At 39.0% G+C, this 18,997-nt stretch overlaps 1 protein-coding gene across 2 annotated transcripts in view; it reads right to left on the bottom strand.

Annotated features, from left to right (window-relative positions):
- Positions 1-18,997, bottom strand: part of AHI1 (Abelson helper integration site 1) — a 207,327-nt gene that overhangs the window by 18,876 nt on the left and 169,454 nt on the right. For both annotated transcript variants that reach the window (XM_032844822.1, XM_032844821.1), the window contains one exon: positions 5,090-5,145. In XM_032844822.1, coding sequence (XP_032700713.1) covers positions 5,090-5,145 — 56 coding nt within the window. The remainder of the gene's footprint in view (positions 1-5,089; positions 5,146-18,997) is intronic.

Consider the following 18,997-nt stretch of genomic DNA (forward strand, 5'->3'; position numbering starts at 1 on the left):
TAAACCAAAATTTAAAAAGGACAAAGTTGGAGGACCAATAATACCTAATTCCAAGACATATTATAAAACTGTAGTAATCAAGACAGTGTGTTATTGATGTAAAGACAGAAAAATAGATCAATGGACCAGAATAAAGAAAGAGTCCAGAAACAAACCCACACATAGACTGACAACTGATTTTCACAAAAGCGCGAAAAGGCCATTCATCTGAGGCAGGATTGTTTTTTCAACAAATGGTGCTGGAACAACCAGATAGGCAAATGCAAACAGAACAAAATAAACCTTCTGATCTTCATACCATATATAAAAATGAATGCAAAACAGATCATAGACTTAAATATAAAACCTGAAATTATAATACTTTTATAAGAAGACAGAGGAGAAAACTTTCATGACCTTAGGTAAAGGGTGCTTAGATACTATAACTAACGCATGATTCATAAAACAAAAAAACTGATAAACTGAACTTCATCGAAATAAAGCTTGCTCTTCGAAAGCTACTGTTAAGAGAAAGAAAAGGAAAAACGGAGCCTGGAGGGAAATATTTGCAAATCATGTACCTGATGAAGATCATATTTAAAATATATAAAGAACATTGTGACATCACACCCCTGACCATGAATGGGTCTCATCTCACAAAGGGGAGGGTTAGAAAAAGGCTGAAAAATGGATAAAGATCAAACCATGAGAAATTACGGACTCCGGGAAACAAACAGAGGGTTTCAGAGGGGAGGGGGTCGGGTGGTGGGTTACCCGATGGTGGGTATTAAGGAAGGCACATATTGCATGGAGCACTGGGTGTTATATGCAAACAATGAATCATGGAACACTACATCAAAAACTTAATGATGGACTGTATGGCGACTAACATAACATAATTATGTTATGTTACTAACATAAAATAAAATAAAATAAAATAAAGTAAAATAAAATACTTAAAAAAAAAGGTTGCAAACAAAAGGGTATTTTAGGGAAAAAGATAAACTACTTCCTTCTCCTGGACAGAAAAAGAAACTGAGCGTGTCTGGAATAGGATTATTATAAAGATGGAATCAGTAGATAGGAGGATTGGCAGGATACTTAGAATTAATCCCTATGGCTTCACTATATTAAGAAGAGATTTCATTCATTCATTCAGGTCACATTTGAGTGTTCATAAAGGACTTTAATATGAGGGACCTTCTGAATGAACTTTTCTCTGATCAAAGCTGCTAATGAAACAAAACATTCTATGTTTATTTTTTATTTTTCTTTAAAGATTTATTTATTTATTTATTCATTTGACAGACAGAGATCACAAGTAGGCAGAGAGGCAGACGGGGGTGGGGGTGGGGGTTGGGGAAGCAGGCTCCCTGCTGAGCAGAGAGCACAGTGCAGGGCTCATCCCATGACCCTGACATCATGACCTGAGCTGAAGGCAGAGGCTTAACCCACTGAGCAACCCAGGTGCTCAGAACTTTCTATGTTAACAACAACAACAACAAAATCCCAAACACATTCTAGTTAAAAACAGATTAATGACTAAGGAGTACCAATACTTCTTATTAAGGGCTGTAACATATTTGCAGAAATTTTATTACAAACTCTGACTTAGGCAGCAGATAATAACATCATAAGGGCATGCAGTACAAATACTGAAAGTGTTAAGACTTTTAAGAAAATGCCTTTGTTAAGTTAACCTACTGGAGTTTCTCCTTGATAGTCTTAAAAAGAAGTGTCGCTTTACTAAAATGTGTAAAAATCACTTGCACAGAAGTACTGACATTTCTAAAAAAAAGTAAGAAAGAATAAACAAGACAAGAAATTCAAGTGGAAGTGGTAAGAGGTAGTCCTACATGGCTTATTTATATATTCTGGTCAACCAACTAAATAAGCAGATTTTGCAAACTGAATGGCAAGACTGCAAAGAACAGAAAAATTAGCCTCTCTCCATTTACCTGGGTACAATGGACTCACCGAGGTAAATTAAAGAAATAAAGAAATGACTTTGTACATACTGGACTATAATATCTTCACATTCAACTCGCCTACAGTTTACAGGTCATGAGAAATGTATCTTAATTCATCTTTACTTCTAAGAAATTACTCGTATAGGGAAAGCCCGAAGATTGCAGATGAACTTGAGCACTTAGACATATCTGAACTTCTCATGAAAATTTATTTTCAGCAGCCTGGTTAGTGTTCTACACTCAAAAGGAAAAGTCAAGCTACCTTCATAGACTTTAGAGTTGGGATGTTTTGTGAGGGTTTTTTTTTTTTTTTAAGATTTTTTTTTTTTTTTATTAATTTGACAGAGAAAGAGAGAGAGAGAAAGTGAGAGAGGAACACAAGCAGAGGGAGTGGGAGAGGAAGAAACAGGCTTCCTGCCAAGTAGGGAGCCTGATTCGGGGCTCGATCCCAGGACCCTGGGATCATGACCTGAGCCAAAGGCAGACGCTTTACCACTGAGCCAAGCAGGTACCCCATTTTTTTTTTGTTTTTTGTTTTCGTTTTTGTTTTAAACTTTAATCAGGAGAGCGTGGTGTGGCTGGATCTCTGTTATCACTTGAAAATAGGTATCCAATGCAGTCAGAGTGACTATAGCCTCTCATTTGCATTTGAGGTAAAGATTCTAAAAGTTTTTATAAAACATGCTCAAAAACACCAAGAACACTGTTGCCATAATCTATTAGATGTGGTTATTTTTTGGTCACTGAAACAGTGTGTCCTCATTGTTCTAGGGTACTTTATATATATATAATCTGTCATTAAGTATAAACTCCTTAGGGGAGTTTGACTGTATTGTCAACTACTATATAAAATTTCACTCTTTTAGAGAATGGAACTGAAGACTTTCCTGGCAGATGTAACAAGAAAGAAAACTGGAAAGACCCGGGGTGTGTGTTTGCATCCTATGATAACCGGCAACAGGAAAGCCTGGAGAGAAAAGGAGATTAGGAAACAGAGGACCTGTGTTCTGGAACTGGGTCTGCCACTCAGTACCCACAGTGACGTGAAACACGTCCCAACCTTAAAGATCTTGTTTCTCAATATGTAAGACAGGGGTCAGGATACCGGTCTGCAGCGAAATGGTGGGAGTCAAATGTGATTAACGTGAGTGACTGAGCTCTGAAGTCATACAGGGCTATAGACAGAGCATCACCAATAGATTTTCTCTCTCAGAAAGATTTTTAAGCTTCCAACAAAATGGCATTTTACCAAGAAGCTTGACAATACTAAATATGATTTAAAAAAACAAACAGACAGACACTGCAATAGTCTGGGACTCTCCCGTGTTGGTCTGTGTGCTGACACAGACGCTCCCTGTGATATTTACTCAAGGCCTTCCCCTAGTTTTCTTGACTAGAAAACAGAGACTTTCTAAGGAATCTTCTAGGTCATGATTCTGTGACTTTAAAACACCACTTGAAAATCATGTTTGTCTTTCATCTGTAGAATGAAACATTATTTTCTAAGATAACGCACAAGTTTATTTGATAATTAGACTGTCACCTACCTCAGAATTTTTGAACTGAGAGAGACATATTATTCTTCAAAAGGTCAAAGCGGGGGTGCCTGTGTGGCTCAGTGGGCTAAAGCCTCTGCCTTTGGCGTGGGTCCTGGGATCGAGCCCCATATCCCAGGGTCCTGGGATCGAGCCCCATATCGGGCTCCCTGCTCAGTGGGAAGCCTGCTTCTCTCTCTCCCATTCCCCCCTGCTTGTGTTCCCTCTCTCTGTGTGTTTCTCTCTGTTAAATAAATAAATAAATAAATAAATAAAATCTTTAAAAAAAAAAATGGTCAAAGCGGATAGCAGGGTTAACTTGAACAAATACTTATCTGAAGGAAATTCAGCAGGGATCATCCAGGTGCATGCGTGTGTAAGCACATATTCTCACGCATATGAGGGGATAGCGGTGGTTGAATGGGAGGACACGACAGGTATCTAGATTGTTCGAGGCTGTTAAACTCCTGTGACGGTTTGCTAGTGATGTGTGAATATGAAGTTTGGGCTGAAAGTTAGGTACAAAGTGATCTGCAGTGATTAAAATAAATAAGAAATATTCTGGGAAGGTCTTTGATGTATTTTTTTTTTTGAAGTAAAAGGGATTTTCTATTTATTAAGTAACAGAGCAACCACCAAATAAAAATACAAAGACTTCCTAGTGATCTTTCAAATAAATACCTCAAAGTAAATTGTCTAAACATATTATTACGCTTTGTAGAAAATACACAATGATAATGTTCTGGGTATTAGCTTTTTTTCTTTAATGCCTCAAAATAGGTATTTCATATATGTATTTTTTAACCACACCATCTACTTGTTTTCAGTTAATGTAATTTAAAAATGTTACTCATGGGGCACCTGGATGGCTCAGTGGGTTAAGCCTCTGCCTTCAGCTCAGGTCATGATCTCAGGGTCCTGGGATCGAGCCCTGCATTGGGCTCTCTGCTCAGCGGGGAACCTGCTTCTCCCTCTCTCTCTGCCTGCCTCTCTGCCTACTTGTGATCTCTCTCTCTTTGTCAAATAAATAAATAAAATCTTTAAAAGGAAAAAAATGTTACTCAAACAGGGGTGCTTGGGTGGTTCAGTTGGTTGAGCAACTGACTCTTGATTTTGGCTCAGGTCATGGTGTCAGTGCAGGGTCACGGGTTTGAGCCCCTTCGGGCTCTGCACTCAGAGTTTGCTTGGGATTCTCTCCCTCTCCCTTTTGCCCTTCCCTCTACTCACATGTGTGCACACACTTTATCTCTCTCTAGAACGAAGAAATAAAATCTTTCAAAAAAATATAATGTTACTCAAAAATAAAAGACAAAGTAGGTCCACAGAAACAAAATTTAGTGTGATATTTTAATTTTATTTAATATTATTTCTTGTAACTTAGTTATATATACATCCTCAAAGTCCAACCATTAAAATATGCTCCTTCAGCTAGCTTAACTCTTTCAAAAATCAATGATCCGAAATTTAACTTTTGATGTAAGTTGTAAAAAGAGAAATAGAGAAATTGCCCTTAAAAAAACCAAAAAACAAAACAAAACAAAACAACAACCACAACAACAATAACTATTTATTGCTGCAAATTATTTAGGAGGAAAAGCTGCTTACTGTGTCATGGACTCTGAGCCCAGTTGGAAATTCTGGGACTTGTCCTTGACTGGCCGCTGTGAAGGAAGAACAACAATGGGTGAGGAAAGATTCAGAGAAGACCGCGCAGGCAATTGTTACAACTTTCAAAATGAGAGCGCATGCCTGTTCTGAACATAAATGTCTATCAGCATCGTGTATTCACGCCAATGGAAAACAAAGGAACTGGTTCTCCAGATCATCGGAACACTCTTTCCACCTAAAGTCAGTTTTCCGGTATGTGGCAAGTAAGTCAGGTGTGAGTCCGTCTAAATTAATCGAGAAACACTATGTGGAGATTGCTTAAGTTCTAAATTTATCTTTCATCATTGCAGCTATCCTTTCTCATCACTTCGGTACACTTAATATTTTCATAGTGATGATAATCATGGAGCCAAATGTAAAAATTTGGGTCTGAAAACTTGGTCTTCTACAAAATCTGTTCAGTACATATTTTGTTAATGGAACCTTCCTGAGGAAAACAAATTATTAATCACTTCCAAGGGTGCCAGATTATACTGAGTGTCTTGTTCCTCTAGAATTCGAGCATTAACTCCAGATGAAAATATACTGTGGGAGAATGGCGTTTGATAATCACAAGATAGTCTTTTATAAATCAATTCAATGGTGCTATAAAATTGACTACAGATTTTTTTTTTTTTTAGAGATAATTACATGTCATGGAAAGGAATTCATTTAAAATTAACATAGAAAATATACATTGTTCCTATGTTAAAGTTTTCAGTTATATACAAATAATATATAACATATAATATAATTAGATACAAATATGTCATATCTACTTAATTATTTAAAATAAAATTTAAATTAAAAAAATAACTCAAAAAAACAAAATGAAAGAAAAGGAGTACAACCTTTTCTTTCAGGCTTAAGTTGTTTGAGTAACTACTACTTTCCCATTCTTATCTTTCCTGTAGCTTGTTTCACTTTGTAGATTTCCTCCTCCACAATCAGATTTCTGCAAGATTTGGCACTGAATATCTTGAAACAAGTATTACTTACCATAAATATTTCAAAAAGATATTGTTTTCTAGATCATAATTATGTCATATTATTGCTCTCTGTACAGCTTTAAATCAAGCATATCATAAAAACAAGAATAAAAGAAGAAGACTTGGTGGTGAAAGGTAGATGTTGTAGCAAGTGACCCAATTTCACAAAACAACAAAAGAACCATAACATCTTGATTTTTCTCTACTGGTGAAGATGATCTCAGTTCAAATGTATTTGGGAAAACAAGTGCAAACACATGAAAAACTCAAATTCAAGGACTAATTTAGGTTGCAGAACAGTCTACCTGTTCTCAACCCAACAGAATATGACGCAAAGAAAAACCATCAAAATCTACACTCAGAGAGCATCGTTTATAACCGAATTTCTTTAGTTCTCCCCCAGACTTAAGAAATAAATTCCAGACATAGCAATTGAATTAATTTTATTTTTTACATGGTCTAAGTATTACTTTTATCTCTTTCCCCACAGCAAGACCAACGTCTTACCATAAACATATGTATAATGTGTGAAACTTTGTAAAACTCTTAATTTAAAAAAAAAACAAACAAAAAAACCCTCAACAAAGCAGCTCTAATCAGAATCTGAACTTACTCCAGAGGTTGAGGGAAGCGAAGTCAGACAATTATACAACACTGTTAAGCCAATGTTACTTTTAATCATTAGTGAGCTTGACAAATGAGTAACAACATACTGCCACGTGTAGGTCTTACCAAACCTGCCTTTAATAGTCTGTTCATGTGAAATGGATGTTGTCATGTCCTCAGAAAGTTTGTCTTAGTGGGTTTAACAGTGTCCTGCCACCTTTCCTACTGTATTACTGTGTAATAGTAATTGGCACATTCAAGTCCTTTTTCATGATGCAAAGGTGGCTTAACTTGTGTTCAAATCCTATGAATCCTAAGTTACTAGGGTATCCACATTACAAAGTTTTAACACTTATTTGTTAAAGGACACTTAATTAATTCGGACCAATTTGCCACTTCTAAGCACTTTTACTCACTCATTCCTTGGTCTCAGCAGCAGCACGCCATATGAGTAGTTACTCATGGAGGCAGAAGAAGGGGGAAGAAGGAGGTGTCTCTGTGAGCTGTTTTCTTTCATTTTCTCTTTTAACAAAAAAGCCCCCAAGGCTATAATACAATCATCCCATAAGCACTACCCCCCACCATCAACATGGTCTAGGAGCATGACGCCCTTCTTTCCCTCCTGTCCACGTACACCTCTCAAAGTTGTTTTGTGACTTCGTTTTCTCTTCACGGAAACCCTTGATTTGAGGAGGAGGGGATGAAGAGAGGAAGATGAGCAAAGCAAAGGAGATGAATGAAAGGACCAGAATCCGGAGACTCCTGTTTCCCAAACCCTCACAGCTTCTCAGTGATGCTTTTATACTTAGATGCAGTGAGACTTAAAACATGAGAGGAATGATTAATGGCATGATTTTAAGTGCCTCCACTCAGCACATGGAGATTCACCAAGAAGAAAACTACTCATAAATAGCTTTGTAAAAGAAAAATGGGCCATGCAGACAACTCACCCATAAATTTCTGTAAACTTGAGGAACGAATGTAAAATTAGGTAAACGTTCAATCAATGTCTGTTGTAGCTAGCATACCAGTGAGCTTTAAATAAGGCAAATTTATGATATCGTATAGCTCTATATATACATGCTCTTTATAATACCTTCTGATATCTTCTATCTTGCCCATATTATTAGTACCTATAATTTACTTATACCCACTTTTCAGGAATTTTTAAAAAAGAGAGAGAGGAAAACCACCACCGCCAGAGCTGGTGGCTAAGTTCCAGTCTTGGTTCTGTCATTAACTTTCTCTGTGGCCTAAGCACAAACCACTTAACTTCTTTGGCGATCTGTTTTTTACTTGAAAATGAACAGATGGGGCTCAGCATAAAAGCATGAATGACCATAGCACCATTCTTGTATTTTACAGATGAAGAAATGGAGGCCCAGAGTCACCAAGCTTACAGAAGTAGTGGAAGGCTACAATTCTGTTTTTCCAAACTGATTTAACAGCAAAACTATTTTTCAGAACTGTTTTGCTTGAAAGGCTCATATAAAAACCCCTAAGCAGAGAATTACTCTAGGTGAAGCTAGGTTTGGTGGCCAGCCCTACTCCCCAGATCCCTAAAGAGTAGGGGTCTATGGAAGAGTTTATATACCACTGGATTAGACAAGATTTCCTCTGTTGCTAAAATTCTGTTTCCAGGAACACGATTTTATAATTTTATATATTTATGTAAGTTTGCTGTTCTTTGATTTTAGAATTTATTACTGATTATGTGAATTTTATATGATGAATTATAATGCTTTTCCTTAAGGACAGAATAGTCCCCTGCATGAAGATGCAGTTTCTAGAAGTATATTAAAACAAAAAGCAAAGGTCTTCATCTTGGTTCATGACTTGGAGTTTTGGGATTTTTTTTTTTTTTTTTGACAGAGAGAGAGATCACAAGTAGGCAGAGAGGCAGGCAGAGAGGGCAGAGAGCCCGATGCAGGGCTCGATCCCAGGACCCTGAGATCATGACCCGAGCTGAAGGCAGAGGCTTAACTCACTGAGCCACCCAGGTGCCCCCTGACTTGAGTTTTTGGTATTAACTGTGCCAATTAAAAAACAACAACAGATATTTATGAAACCGCATTCTGTAAGGGAGGAATTGTGTTAGAAGTGCTGGGAGTACGAAGCTGAGTAGGCTTTAAGAGTAAAGAGTTTACGATCTAATGGCAAAAGCTGTGGCTACAACCAGCAAGGCAGAACGGGATAAACGTTACGATAAAGGTAAAAAGAAAATGTGTGGAAATAAACAGTAGCCTCGAATTGTAACTTGAGGTTTTTGAGAAAGATTCACAGCAGAGGGAGCATTTAGAGAGATCTTAAAAGGATGAACTGAAATTCTGATAACTGCAGAAGCACATGAAACTATAAAGTTCAAGAAAACAGGGTGAGAAGAGGTTTGAGGAATGTGTGCTGGGCAGCCTACTCAGGAGGTTGTTTTAGAAGATGAAGAAAAGTAGGTTGGAATTCAATTCAATCTTTAATGTGTGGGATCTAGATAAACATTTATGAGATTTGAACTTTATAGACAAATGTAGAGCCAACTAAGATTTCTGAGCTGGTAAGTCACGTGACTTGATCTCTATTTTAGCAAGGTATCTCCTCTCTGGTAGGCAGGGAACAGGTACATTTGTTGTTGTTGTTGTTAAAAGATTTTTATTTATTTGACAGAGACGCAGCAAGAGAGGGAACGTAAGCACGGGGAGTGGGGGAGGGAGAAGCAGGCTTCCCGAGAAGCGGGCAACCCGATGCGGGGGCTCAATCCCAGGACCCTGGGTTCATGACTTGAGCCGAAGGCAGACGCCGAAGTACTGAGCCACCCAGGTGCCCGAGGGAACAGGTGAATTAAAGGCTGGAGAATGGAAGAGCGAAGACTGCTGGAGGCTGGGACCAGAGGTCATGGCAATGTCCATACCATGCTCCCTCTTCTCAGTTCACTCTTTAAAAAACCTGGCATCACAGGACACCTGGATGGCTCAGTGGGTTAAGCCTCTGCCTTCGGCTCAGGTCATGATCTCAGGGTTCTGGGATGGAGCCCTGCATCGAGCCCTGCATCGGGCTCTCTGCTCAGCGGGGAGCCTGCTTCCTCTCTCTGCCTATTTGTGATCTCTCTCTGTCAAATAAATAGATAAAAATCTTAAAAAAAAACAAAACAAAACTGGCATCCTAATACATCTGCCCCTTGTCCTTTCCATTCTTTATATTCTTCTGTTCCCATGCATTTAACCAGTGTGTTTAGGCTAATGGCTTCCAAATAAATACCATGAAACCAGATCTCAAGTATTCTTCAAGATGATTTGGAAATCGCCACTTTTCAGCACATTTTATAAACATGATTTTTTCTGAAACATAATCAGTTTCATCAAAACTACCTAGCCAGTATGAGTTCTCAGCAAATCTCTCCTGACTTTCTCAGAAGCCAGCAAGATGTCTGCAACAGGTTGCTGCACAGACCCTGGCAAATTTGTGAGTCTCAAACTGCAGTGTTTCTCATACTCTTACACACTGAGATAGTCCAGTCAGAAACCCAGATTTCTCCTTTGCCTTCACATTTAGTCACCATGCCCTAGGGTCTCACTGTGTTTGGCTTGGATTATTGCAACAGCTTCTCCTACTTAGTTCCTTCAGTACTGCTTTTTTCCAAAGCTTCTAGAGTGAGCTTTTTCGGTTTGTTTTTTAGAGGGAGCGAGGCAGGAAGGGGCAGATGGAGAGGGAGAGAGAATCTTAAACAGCCTTTATACCCAGCACGCATGAAGACCGAAGTAGGGCTTGATCTCATGACCCCGAGATCATGACTTGAGCCAAAACCAAGAGTCAGATGCTCAACCGACCAAGCCACCCTGGTGCCCCTAGAGCGAGCTTTTGAAATAACCCATTTGATCATGCTATCTTCTTCAGCGGCTCCCTACGACCTCCAGGATAAAACCCAGCTTCTTAACATGCCATACAAGGACCTTCTTAATCCTGCCCATTTGTTCAGGTTCAGATTGTTTTTAAACTTTGCATCCCAAGCACAAGCCATGATGAAATTTTTATGGTGTCCCCGTGCACCCTGCCTTAGTATAGATTCAGTCTGTCAGGAATGCTCTTCCTTCCGTGAAACTCTCCTGAGAAACCGATTCTTCTGGAAAGCTCTCCTGACCTCACTAAGCTTAGGTCAGGGACCATTTCTATTAGTTCTTGCATTTCGTGTGGAAGTCTATCATCCTCTTGTGCTGCAAAACCCCGATGCTGGACTATCTGCCAGCTCTTTCAAGAGCAAACTCCCTCAAGATGAAAGCAGATGATGGGCATATGAGGCCAGAGATTCCAGAAGGATAATCTACACAAAAATTTCTGGGAGGCAGGTAGAAATTGACCTGGGGATTTAGGATAGGGCCAGAGTTACAGAAGTAGGATTTGATACATCTGAAATACCAAACTATTAGCTAAAACTTGGGGGTAGAAGGGATAATCTAGAAAAAAAATACATTAGAGAAAAATATATAACAATATATAACAGCAGCATGTTTGCTGGAGAAGGCTTGTATTGTGGCGGCAGGCTGAGCCAGAGAAGGAGGAAGGAGCTGTAAGTGCAGCGTTACAAAAGGAGAGAAACAGCAGAGAGATGGTGGTGTGAATGGTCTAGGAACACTGGGGGTATGGAGTATTTCTTCACACGGTCTGTTAACTGCTGGGTTTGGTCCTTCCACCACTCTGTGCTTCATCCCTTGTCCCTTCCCCCTGTGACCAGCTGGCTTTTCAATTTTTCTGATGAGCATTTCTGGCCACTTTAGGGCTTTTGCACCTGCGGTTGCTACTACCTCAAATGTATCCTCCTCATAAAAACCAACCATCTACTTCTCACCACATGGCCTCATAGTCTCCCTTCACTGTCTTCTCATTGCTTCTACGCTTCCCTCTGTGACTCACTAATTACAGTGACTTTCACTCATTAGACAGTAACTTCTGTAAGTGGAGGGGCTGTGTGTTTAATTTGCCATTCTACCATACAGACAACATTCCATCACAGTGCCTGGGAAAACAGCAGGCTTTCAGTATGTAGGAGAGAAATGAATAAATAATGAAGATGCCAGAGGAGTGGAAGAATGAGGACATTGGCTCTCCCTGATGGGGGAGAGCTAGAAGGATGTGGGAGGGGAAAGAGGACCAAAATTACAAGTGGAGGGGTCAGCTATTGAAAGAAGTGTGCTTCTTTCTGTGAGATCTGAAAGCGGCTGGAGAAGAAAGGTGAAATTAACAGAAATACAGAAGAAGGAGAGACGAGAAGTAGAGGACATTCATGCTGGATAACTTCTCTTCAGGAAGAAGAGACAAAGTCAACTTGGAGTAAGGTTAGGGACCCGAGGAATGTGGACAGTACTGTGACGGTAGGGAGTCAGTCAGGAAGAACAAAAACGATGACGGAGACCAAGAGCCCCAATGAGACTGGGAATCCATCACAAAAATGACACAGAGACACCCAAGACAATTACGTGACTTTCTTTGGCATTGATAAAATTCCAGAGGCTAAGTACAAAAAACGGGCAACTAGTTTGCCCCCCGACCTGGGGACTGGTAAGAGAAGTAGGCTCAGTCATGCGCTCCAAATACTACATGTGTCTGGCATCAAACTGGTAAATAATTGCTGCTTCCGTGAATTTATGTCCTAGTGGTCCAAGTGACCCGATTCAGGGAGAAGGAAAAATGACTGCAGATAAGCAGGAAGGCAGGAAACATCAGAATGCCATCCCCATCTAATTCCTGCAGACTACAGAACCATTTGGGTCATCCACTGCCTCTTCTGGGACAGGACTATTCCCTAGAGATGGGAGTTAAGGAAGGAACCTGGAGAGACTGACGGAGACCTAAAGGTTTTACGAAGTCCGTCGCAGCCCTCCCTGCATGGCGGAACATCCTCGGCGTGCAGCACCGGCGCCAGAGGACCCCGGCGTGGGGCAGGGCTGACTTGGAAGTCTTGTAATGACCTCAGTTTTCAGTGCAGCTGATCCTACTTGTCTACGGGATCTTTCCATCGCTCAACAAACATTCACTAGATGCTGGGAATTTGATTCTGAACATGACACGGTTCCCACCTTCAAGGAACTTTTAGCCCTTTTATTTCCATCCAGAAAGAAAGAAATAGAAGAAAACAGTCGGACACATGAGCCATGCTAGAAGTAGCAGGTTATTCTTTTTTTCCTTTTGAACCAACTCCCTTTGCCTGAACTTCTCCTTCGTCTTTATTATGAAGACTTAATGGGTTTTCCGAAACAGCTATGTACTTTTAATAGCTTTAAAACACAACTGAGCCTCATTATTTGTGGATTGCCTGTTTGCAAATTCACCTCCTCACTGCAGCTCATTTGTAAGCCCAGATCAACACCCGTGGTGCTTTCTATAGCCGTTGGAACGCACCGACACAGGCTAAGTGCTGAAAATCTGAGCTGCCCAATGCACACTGTCCCAGCCGAGGTTGGAACCCTAGAAACTTCTAATGTTTTAGTATGTTTCAAATACTCTAATTCAGCTTCTATACTGTAAATAAGTATCCCTACGTTTGTCACAGTTTTGAGTTTTGTTGGTGATTCTGTGGTTTAAGATACCTAAACAATGGGCTGAAGTGTTGTCTAGTGTGACTACATGCAGGGAGCCTGATACGCCTTAGATAAAATACATGTGTCCGTTTGAGCTTTGCTCAGGCACAAATTCTAGTACTGCTGGATAGTTCACCTTTAACGAATCAACAATATATGTTAAAGTGCCTTTACATTTTATAATGGCTGATGAAAATGTTATAACCAGAGGCTCACAGGAACATAATCCTGTATATTTGCTAGTAGCACTGATTCAGTGTTCATGATGACTTCAGAGAACATAACTACTGGGAACAGTGAGAATCCACCCTATGTTTTTCTTTTTTTTTTTTTTTTTTTTTTTTTTTTTAAAGATTTTATTCATTTATTTGACAGAGAGAGAGAGATCATAAGTAGGCAGAGAGCGAGAGAGGAAGCAGGCTCTCTGCTGAGCAGAGAGCCCGACGCGGGGCTCGATCCCAGGACCCTGAGATCATGACCTGAGCCGAAGGCAGAGGCTTAACCCACTGAGCCACCCAGGCGCCGCCCACCCTATGTTTTTCTACATGGCTTCTGCGTATCCACCAAATTACTAATTTACAGTTCTTCATTGCTACCTTCTTATTCCTGATATACCTATGGAGTTTTGGGGACCTCTGTCTCACCCAAATCATAATCATTTATTGAGACTATTCTACATGTAGAGTACTAAGGTGGGGGGGTTTTGGAGGGAATAGGACTACTGGGAAGTTGATTCCCACTGGTTTCACATAGCTATGTGCAACGTTTTGGAAGCTGCTGTAGAGTCAGGTCAACTCAGAGTTTATATTCTGAGATTATGGGATCTGAAATAGGTATGTTATTCCTCCAATGAGACTGGAAGGGCACTCTCTAGCAAATTCTATAACTCTTGCGTCCACCAAGGAGGCTTTCAGAAATATGTTTAGGATAGGATGTGGCACCAGGAATTTTACACAAGTGCCCAAGGTGAATCTGAGGCCTAGCACGTTGAGAACTATTAATCTGGCATATATGGAGTTGGCAATTTGTTGAGGTAGGAGAGCTAAGGACTAATCTTTGATGTGGGTGTCTGAGACTGACTTAGTGAGTACAGCTTAGCAATTGATAAGCATGGGTTGTTGTCATATCTCCTCCCTTTCTTGCTTTCTTCCCTTCTTGTTTTTAATCTTGATTCTTACTAGACCTACACATCAAGGATTTCAATTTCCCTAGAAGTTTCTAGGGTTCCTATTAGAAGTTTCTAGGGTTCTGGATAAACAACACTAAACAGACATAGTGAGGCTGTGTCTCATAATTTAGTGAGGGCAAATGTATATACAAATACCTAGGCACTGAGGTAGCAGCTGATAAATGTAATAAGAGAAAAACAATATGCCATGAGATTATGGGGGAAAAGCATTCCTCTAAGTGGAGGTTCTGGGCAGTCTGCAGTCTAAATGAATGATTCCTTACTCCTCATTTCAATATGCATACATATGGACATATATCCATACAAAACAAAATTGTTCAGTGATGCTGTTTTTAACTTTTTTCCTTTTAATAAGATTTTATTTTTTTATTTATTTGACAGAGAGAGACCACAAGTAGGCAGAGATGCAGGCAGAGAGAGAGGAGGAGGAAGCAGGCTCCCTGCCAAGCAGAGAGCCCGATTCGGGACTCGATCCCACATCCCTGAGATCATGACCTGAGCCGAAGGCAGAGGCTTAACCCACTGAGCCACCCAGGCGCCAACTTGTTGTTTTTAACTTTGCTGTTTATATCTTTTTAATAGGTTTATATCTACTATGTGTACCCGAGAACAAACCACACTCTTGTTTTAACAATATTTACAATGTAAACTTTATTAACTCTAATAGACTGAATAACCATATATGGTGTTCGTGATAATTACGAAAGTTGTGATAAAAAATGTGATCCACACTGTAAGATTGCTCATATGGGAATTTGAAATGTAATTTAGACTTAGACCTGTCAGTGAGTTTAAGGACAGGGCAATATTTGGTCTCATGATCCTGGCCTAGGCATGTTTTTCTACAGTTATCTCGGGGATGATGCTGCTTTCTAGTCAGTGACTCTGCGAACTGGTATCACATGGGCAGAGAAGATTTTCTTACACAGCAGATGTCAACCTCCGGATGTTCCAGCATTCTATATTTTCTTTGTGTAAGACCCAGCAGTATTTAACAGAGGTTGCTAATTCAACATACCCATAGTGATGGGGAAGCATAAATAGAGGTAAAAAGAAAGAAAAGTCTCATTAAGCACAAAAAATTTTGCAGAAGAGTGATAAAAGCAAATCTGTTTCAATGTTCTGTATTGTATGTTGGGTTTGTGTGGATAAAAGAGACTTTTAAATTAAAAAAAAGGTTCTTCCTTTGTATGTCAACTGAAGGAGAACCATGTTAAAATCAGAGAGCATTATGGCATTACTGGGACTGCTAAGCAGTGACAAGAACATTAGCATCCAGAGAATTTCTAAGGCAAAGGAAATAAATGGCCGTCAAGAGCTATCTACATGTAAGTGGGAGGCGTTTTATATATATTTTTCATGTTGACTCTGCTGGATACATTTTCATGTGAGGCTATTATTTGTAAGAAGTACAGTCTAACCCCAGCACCAGTACTCATGTATTTGCCAGAAATGGAAAAATGAAGCCAAAATCTCAACAATAGGACCTTAAATTAAAAATTTAATTTAAGGAAATACACACACATATATATAACATATGTATTGTATTTTTTAAAAATTAAAATAGAGCAGTAGTTCTCAACTGGAAGGGATGATTTTGTCCCCCAGGGGGAATTTGGCAATGTCTGGAAGATATTTTTGATTGTCACAACTAGAAAAAGCTGCCACAAATTGTGGCACCTTATGGATTAGTGAACACTGCTAAACTTCCTATAACATACAACATACTTCCTCAAGCCAAGAATTATCTAGCCCAAAATGCCAGGGCGCCAAGGCTGAGAAACCTTGGAGTACTTGACGAGACAAGAGGACAGGAGAATTAGGGTATCAGAGACCTTTAGAAAAAAGGACATGTTGCTGGTCGAGTCAGAAGATAGGGTGACTGATAATAATCAATTCTGCCACTATCTAAAGGACAATTTACAACTAGGAATGACTGATGGCAAGTTCTCCCAACAATATCTTATACATTTTAGATCTGTGATAGATTACTAGAGGGATGTTGCTGACATTTAGGTTAACCTTTGAAAATATCATCATGAAGAACAAACACCATATTATTCCATCAAACAACCCTTAAAGTTATAGTAAGATAGAGCAATGGGCCAAGTGGAATATTGATTTGACCTAGTATAATATCACTTATCTTAAACCTTTTATGTATACTCAGATATAATAGAGGCGAGGCTGCAGGGGGATTCTCTCGTAGCCCCTTTACCTGGCACTGACAATTATCTAGGTCCTGGGCCTCAGGCTGGATAAACTGAGTAGACAAGTTGTCAGTGTGGTCACGCTTGCTTTGCTGTCCCATCACCAGGGTCCACTCACTTTCTCTGCAGACACGTTCTCTCTCTAGATTATGTTCAAATGTTCAAATGTAAATAATGGCTTTTGAAATTAATATCGTTTTCTCAAAATACTTACAAGTTATTGAAACAAATTATAAATAAAAATATATATCAATATTGTCTGCATTGAGATTCTTCATGGGACACAAATTAGAACTTTGGTTTTATATTCACTAGAAGTTACGATTTTGGTTTAGTTCTCTTCAGATGAAGGAAGAAAACTTCAAACATTCCTGAAATTTTGAAGCAAATGCAAACATAAGTTAACTTTTATCTACCCAATATAACAAATTAGAGATAAATCACCTGTAGTTTCTTTGATAAACAGAATTATTAAAGTTAAAAAAAAGACATAAATTGGTATTCTTTTTTTTTTTTTGTACAAAAAGTTGGTTTTATTAAAGCACAAGGACAGGACCTGTGGGCAGAAAAATGTGGTGCTATAGCAGTAGTATTCTTTAGCAATAGAGGAAAGAGGCAATAAAGTTATGATTGTATTTTAAATGATCTAGTGTACATTAACTAACTTTTGGATATTTTGGAAAATGTGCTTCAAGCTGCCAAAAATAGCCATAATCTATTATAAACAGGTTGTTGGATTTAACACAATAAAATCATATTGTTTCTGTGGTTAAAAATAATTCAGATGGCACTCCTGGTAGAAGGACCAGTAAATGGAAATTTTTTTTCTGTATGAAGTGATTTGTGAAAATGATGACACAGAGGACAATGAATCCAGGCTTAATGAATTGTGACTCCTTTGGGCATGAAGAAGGTAAATGAAAATCAGATATTCTGTACAGGAAGACAGACACAAGCACCTTGAAGGCAACTTATTTACCGCCTACTGTTTTTCTGAGAGGTTGAGAGAATTACCAACATAAAATCCCATGTGGTTGTATGGCTTGGCTGGAAGAGGAATTACCATGGAGTTAACTGATGCCTCTGGGTTTTCTGTTTTGGTTTGGACTAGACAAGAAAAAGCTGTTCCCGCATAAAACTGGAGTCTGCACTTTGGTTTAGGGGTCAGCTTTTTTGAATAAGCCCTGCCTACTCTGAATCTAGACGCTAAGTAAAATACTGAAAACAATTAAAATTAATACTCTCCTCAATGGAGGAGCTGAGCTATAATGGATATTTTTAGAGTCATCTCGAAATAAGCAAAACTATTAAATATTATTCTTTTAATGACTTTTTAGAGAAAAGCAAACAAAAACGTGACAGTAATGTCTCTACGCTCAGAAATAATCTAACATTCCTATGAATAATTACTACTCTGTGTCTGGCATTTACACAAAAACATACCTAGTTATATCAGTGTTGAAACCTTTGTAGAATAGAAGGTACTTTTCTGCTTTGGGTTTCATTTTTAGAAAAAAAAAAAAAAAGAATTTTCAGAAATCCAAAAATACTGGGCATTTTAGGAATTAAAAAAGAAAACGAGTCATTTTCTCATTAGCCCGTGCTAATAAGATATCCAGGATATACTGGTGGAAGAAAAAACTAGAATATTAAGTATGATCTTAGTTTCATTGAAAAAAAGAACATACATGAATAAAGACACGTGTGTTCATATGCAGATAACATTTTTAACAGGACATGGAAGAAACTATTAGAATGAACACAAATATTAGCCAGACAGAGGGGTTTTATTTTTTATTTACACTATTGTTTATTGGTTAAAATTTTAAAACTATGAGCATATATTGCTTTTATAGTAAAACAACTTAAAATCATTAAAAAATTTTTTAAAACAGTAATTTTAACAACCTTCTTACCCAAATAAATGGATGACATAGATTCATGCTTAGGCTGGCAAAAATAAAGAGCCTAAGAAAACAAGATCCAAAATATAAACACAAATAAACCAAGGCTATCAGCACTATTTTTTTCTTCAAATCTCGGTTTTTTTCCTCTCCCTGGTAGCACCAATATTCTTCCTTCTATTAGATGCAAATTTACAGCACCTCGTGCTACAAATGTTGTGGAGTGAGCTTGAGGAAAACATTCTCCTCTCTCCCCTGAACCACAGGTCATCACTGATGTGTCTGGGGACCTTCTGGCCTATCACGGAGAGTCGCCGCCTCCAGCCCCGTGCCCGCCACCTGCCCTGGGAGAGCCCGATGATGCCGTCACCCACTGACACTGCAGTGAACTCGATGAAAAGCTGG

The sequence above is a fragment of the Lontra canadensis genome, unplaced genomic scaffold (assembly GCF_010015895.1).
Source record: "Lontra canadensis isolate GAN:19392208 unplaced genomic scaffold, GSC_riverotter_1.0 scaffold156, whole genome shotgun sequence".
In the NCBI taxonomy this organism is placed as follows: Eukaryota; Metazoa; Chordata; class Mammalia; order Carnivora; family Mustelidae; genus Lontra; species Lontra canadensis.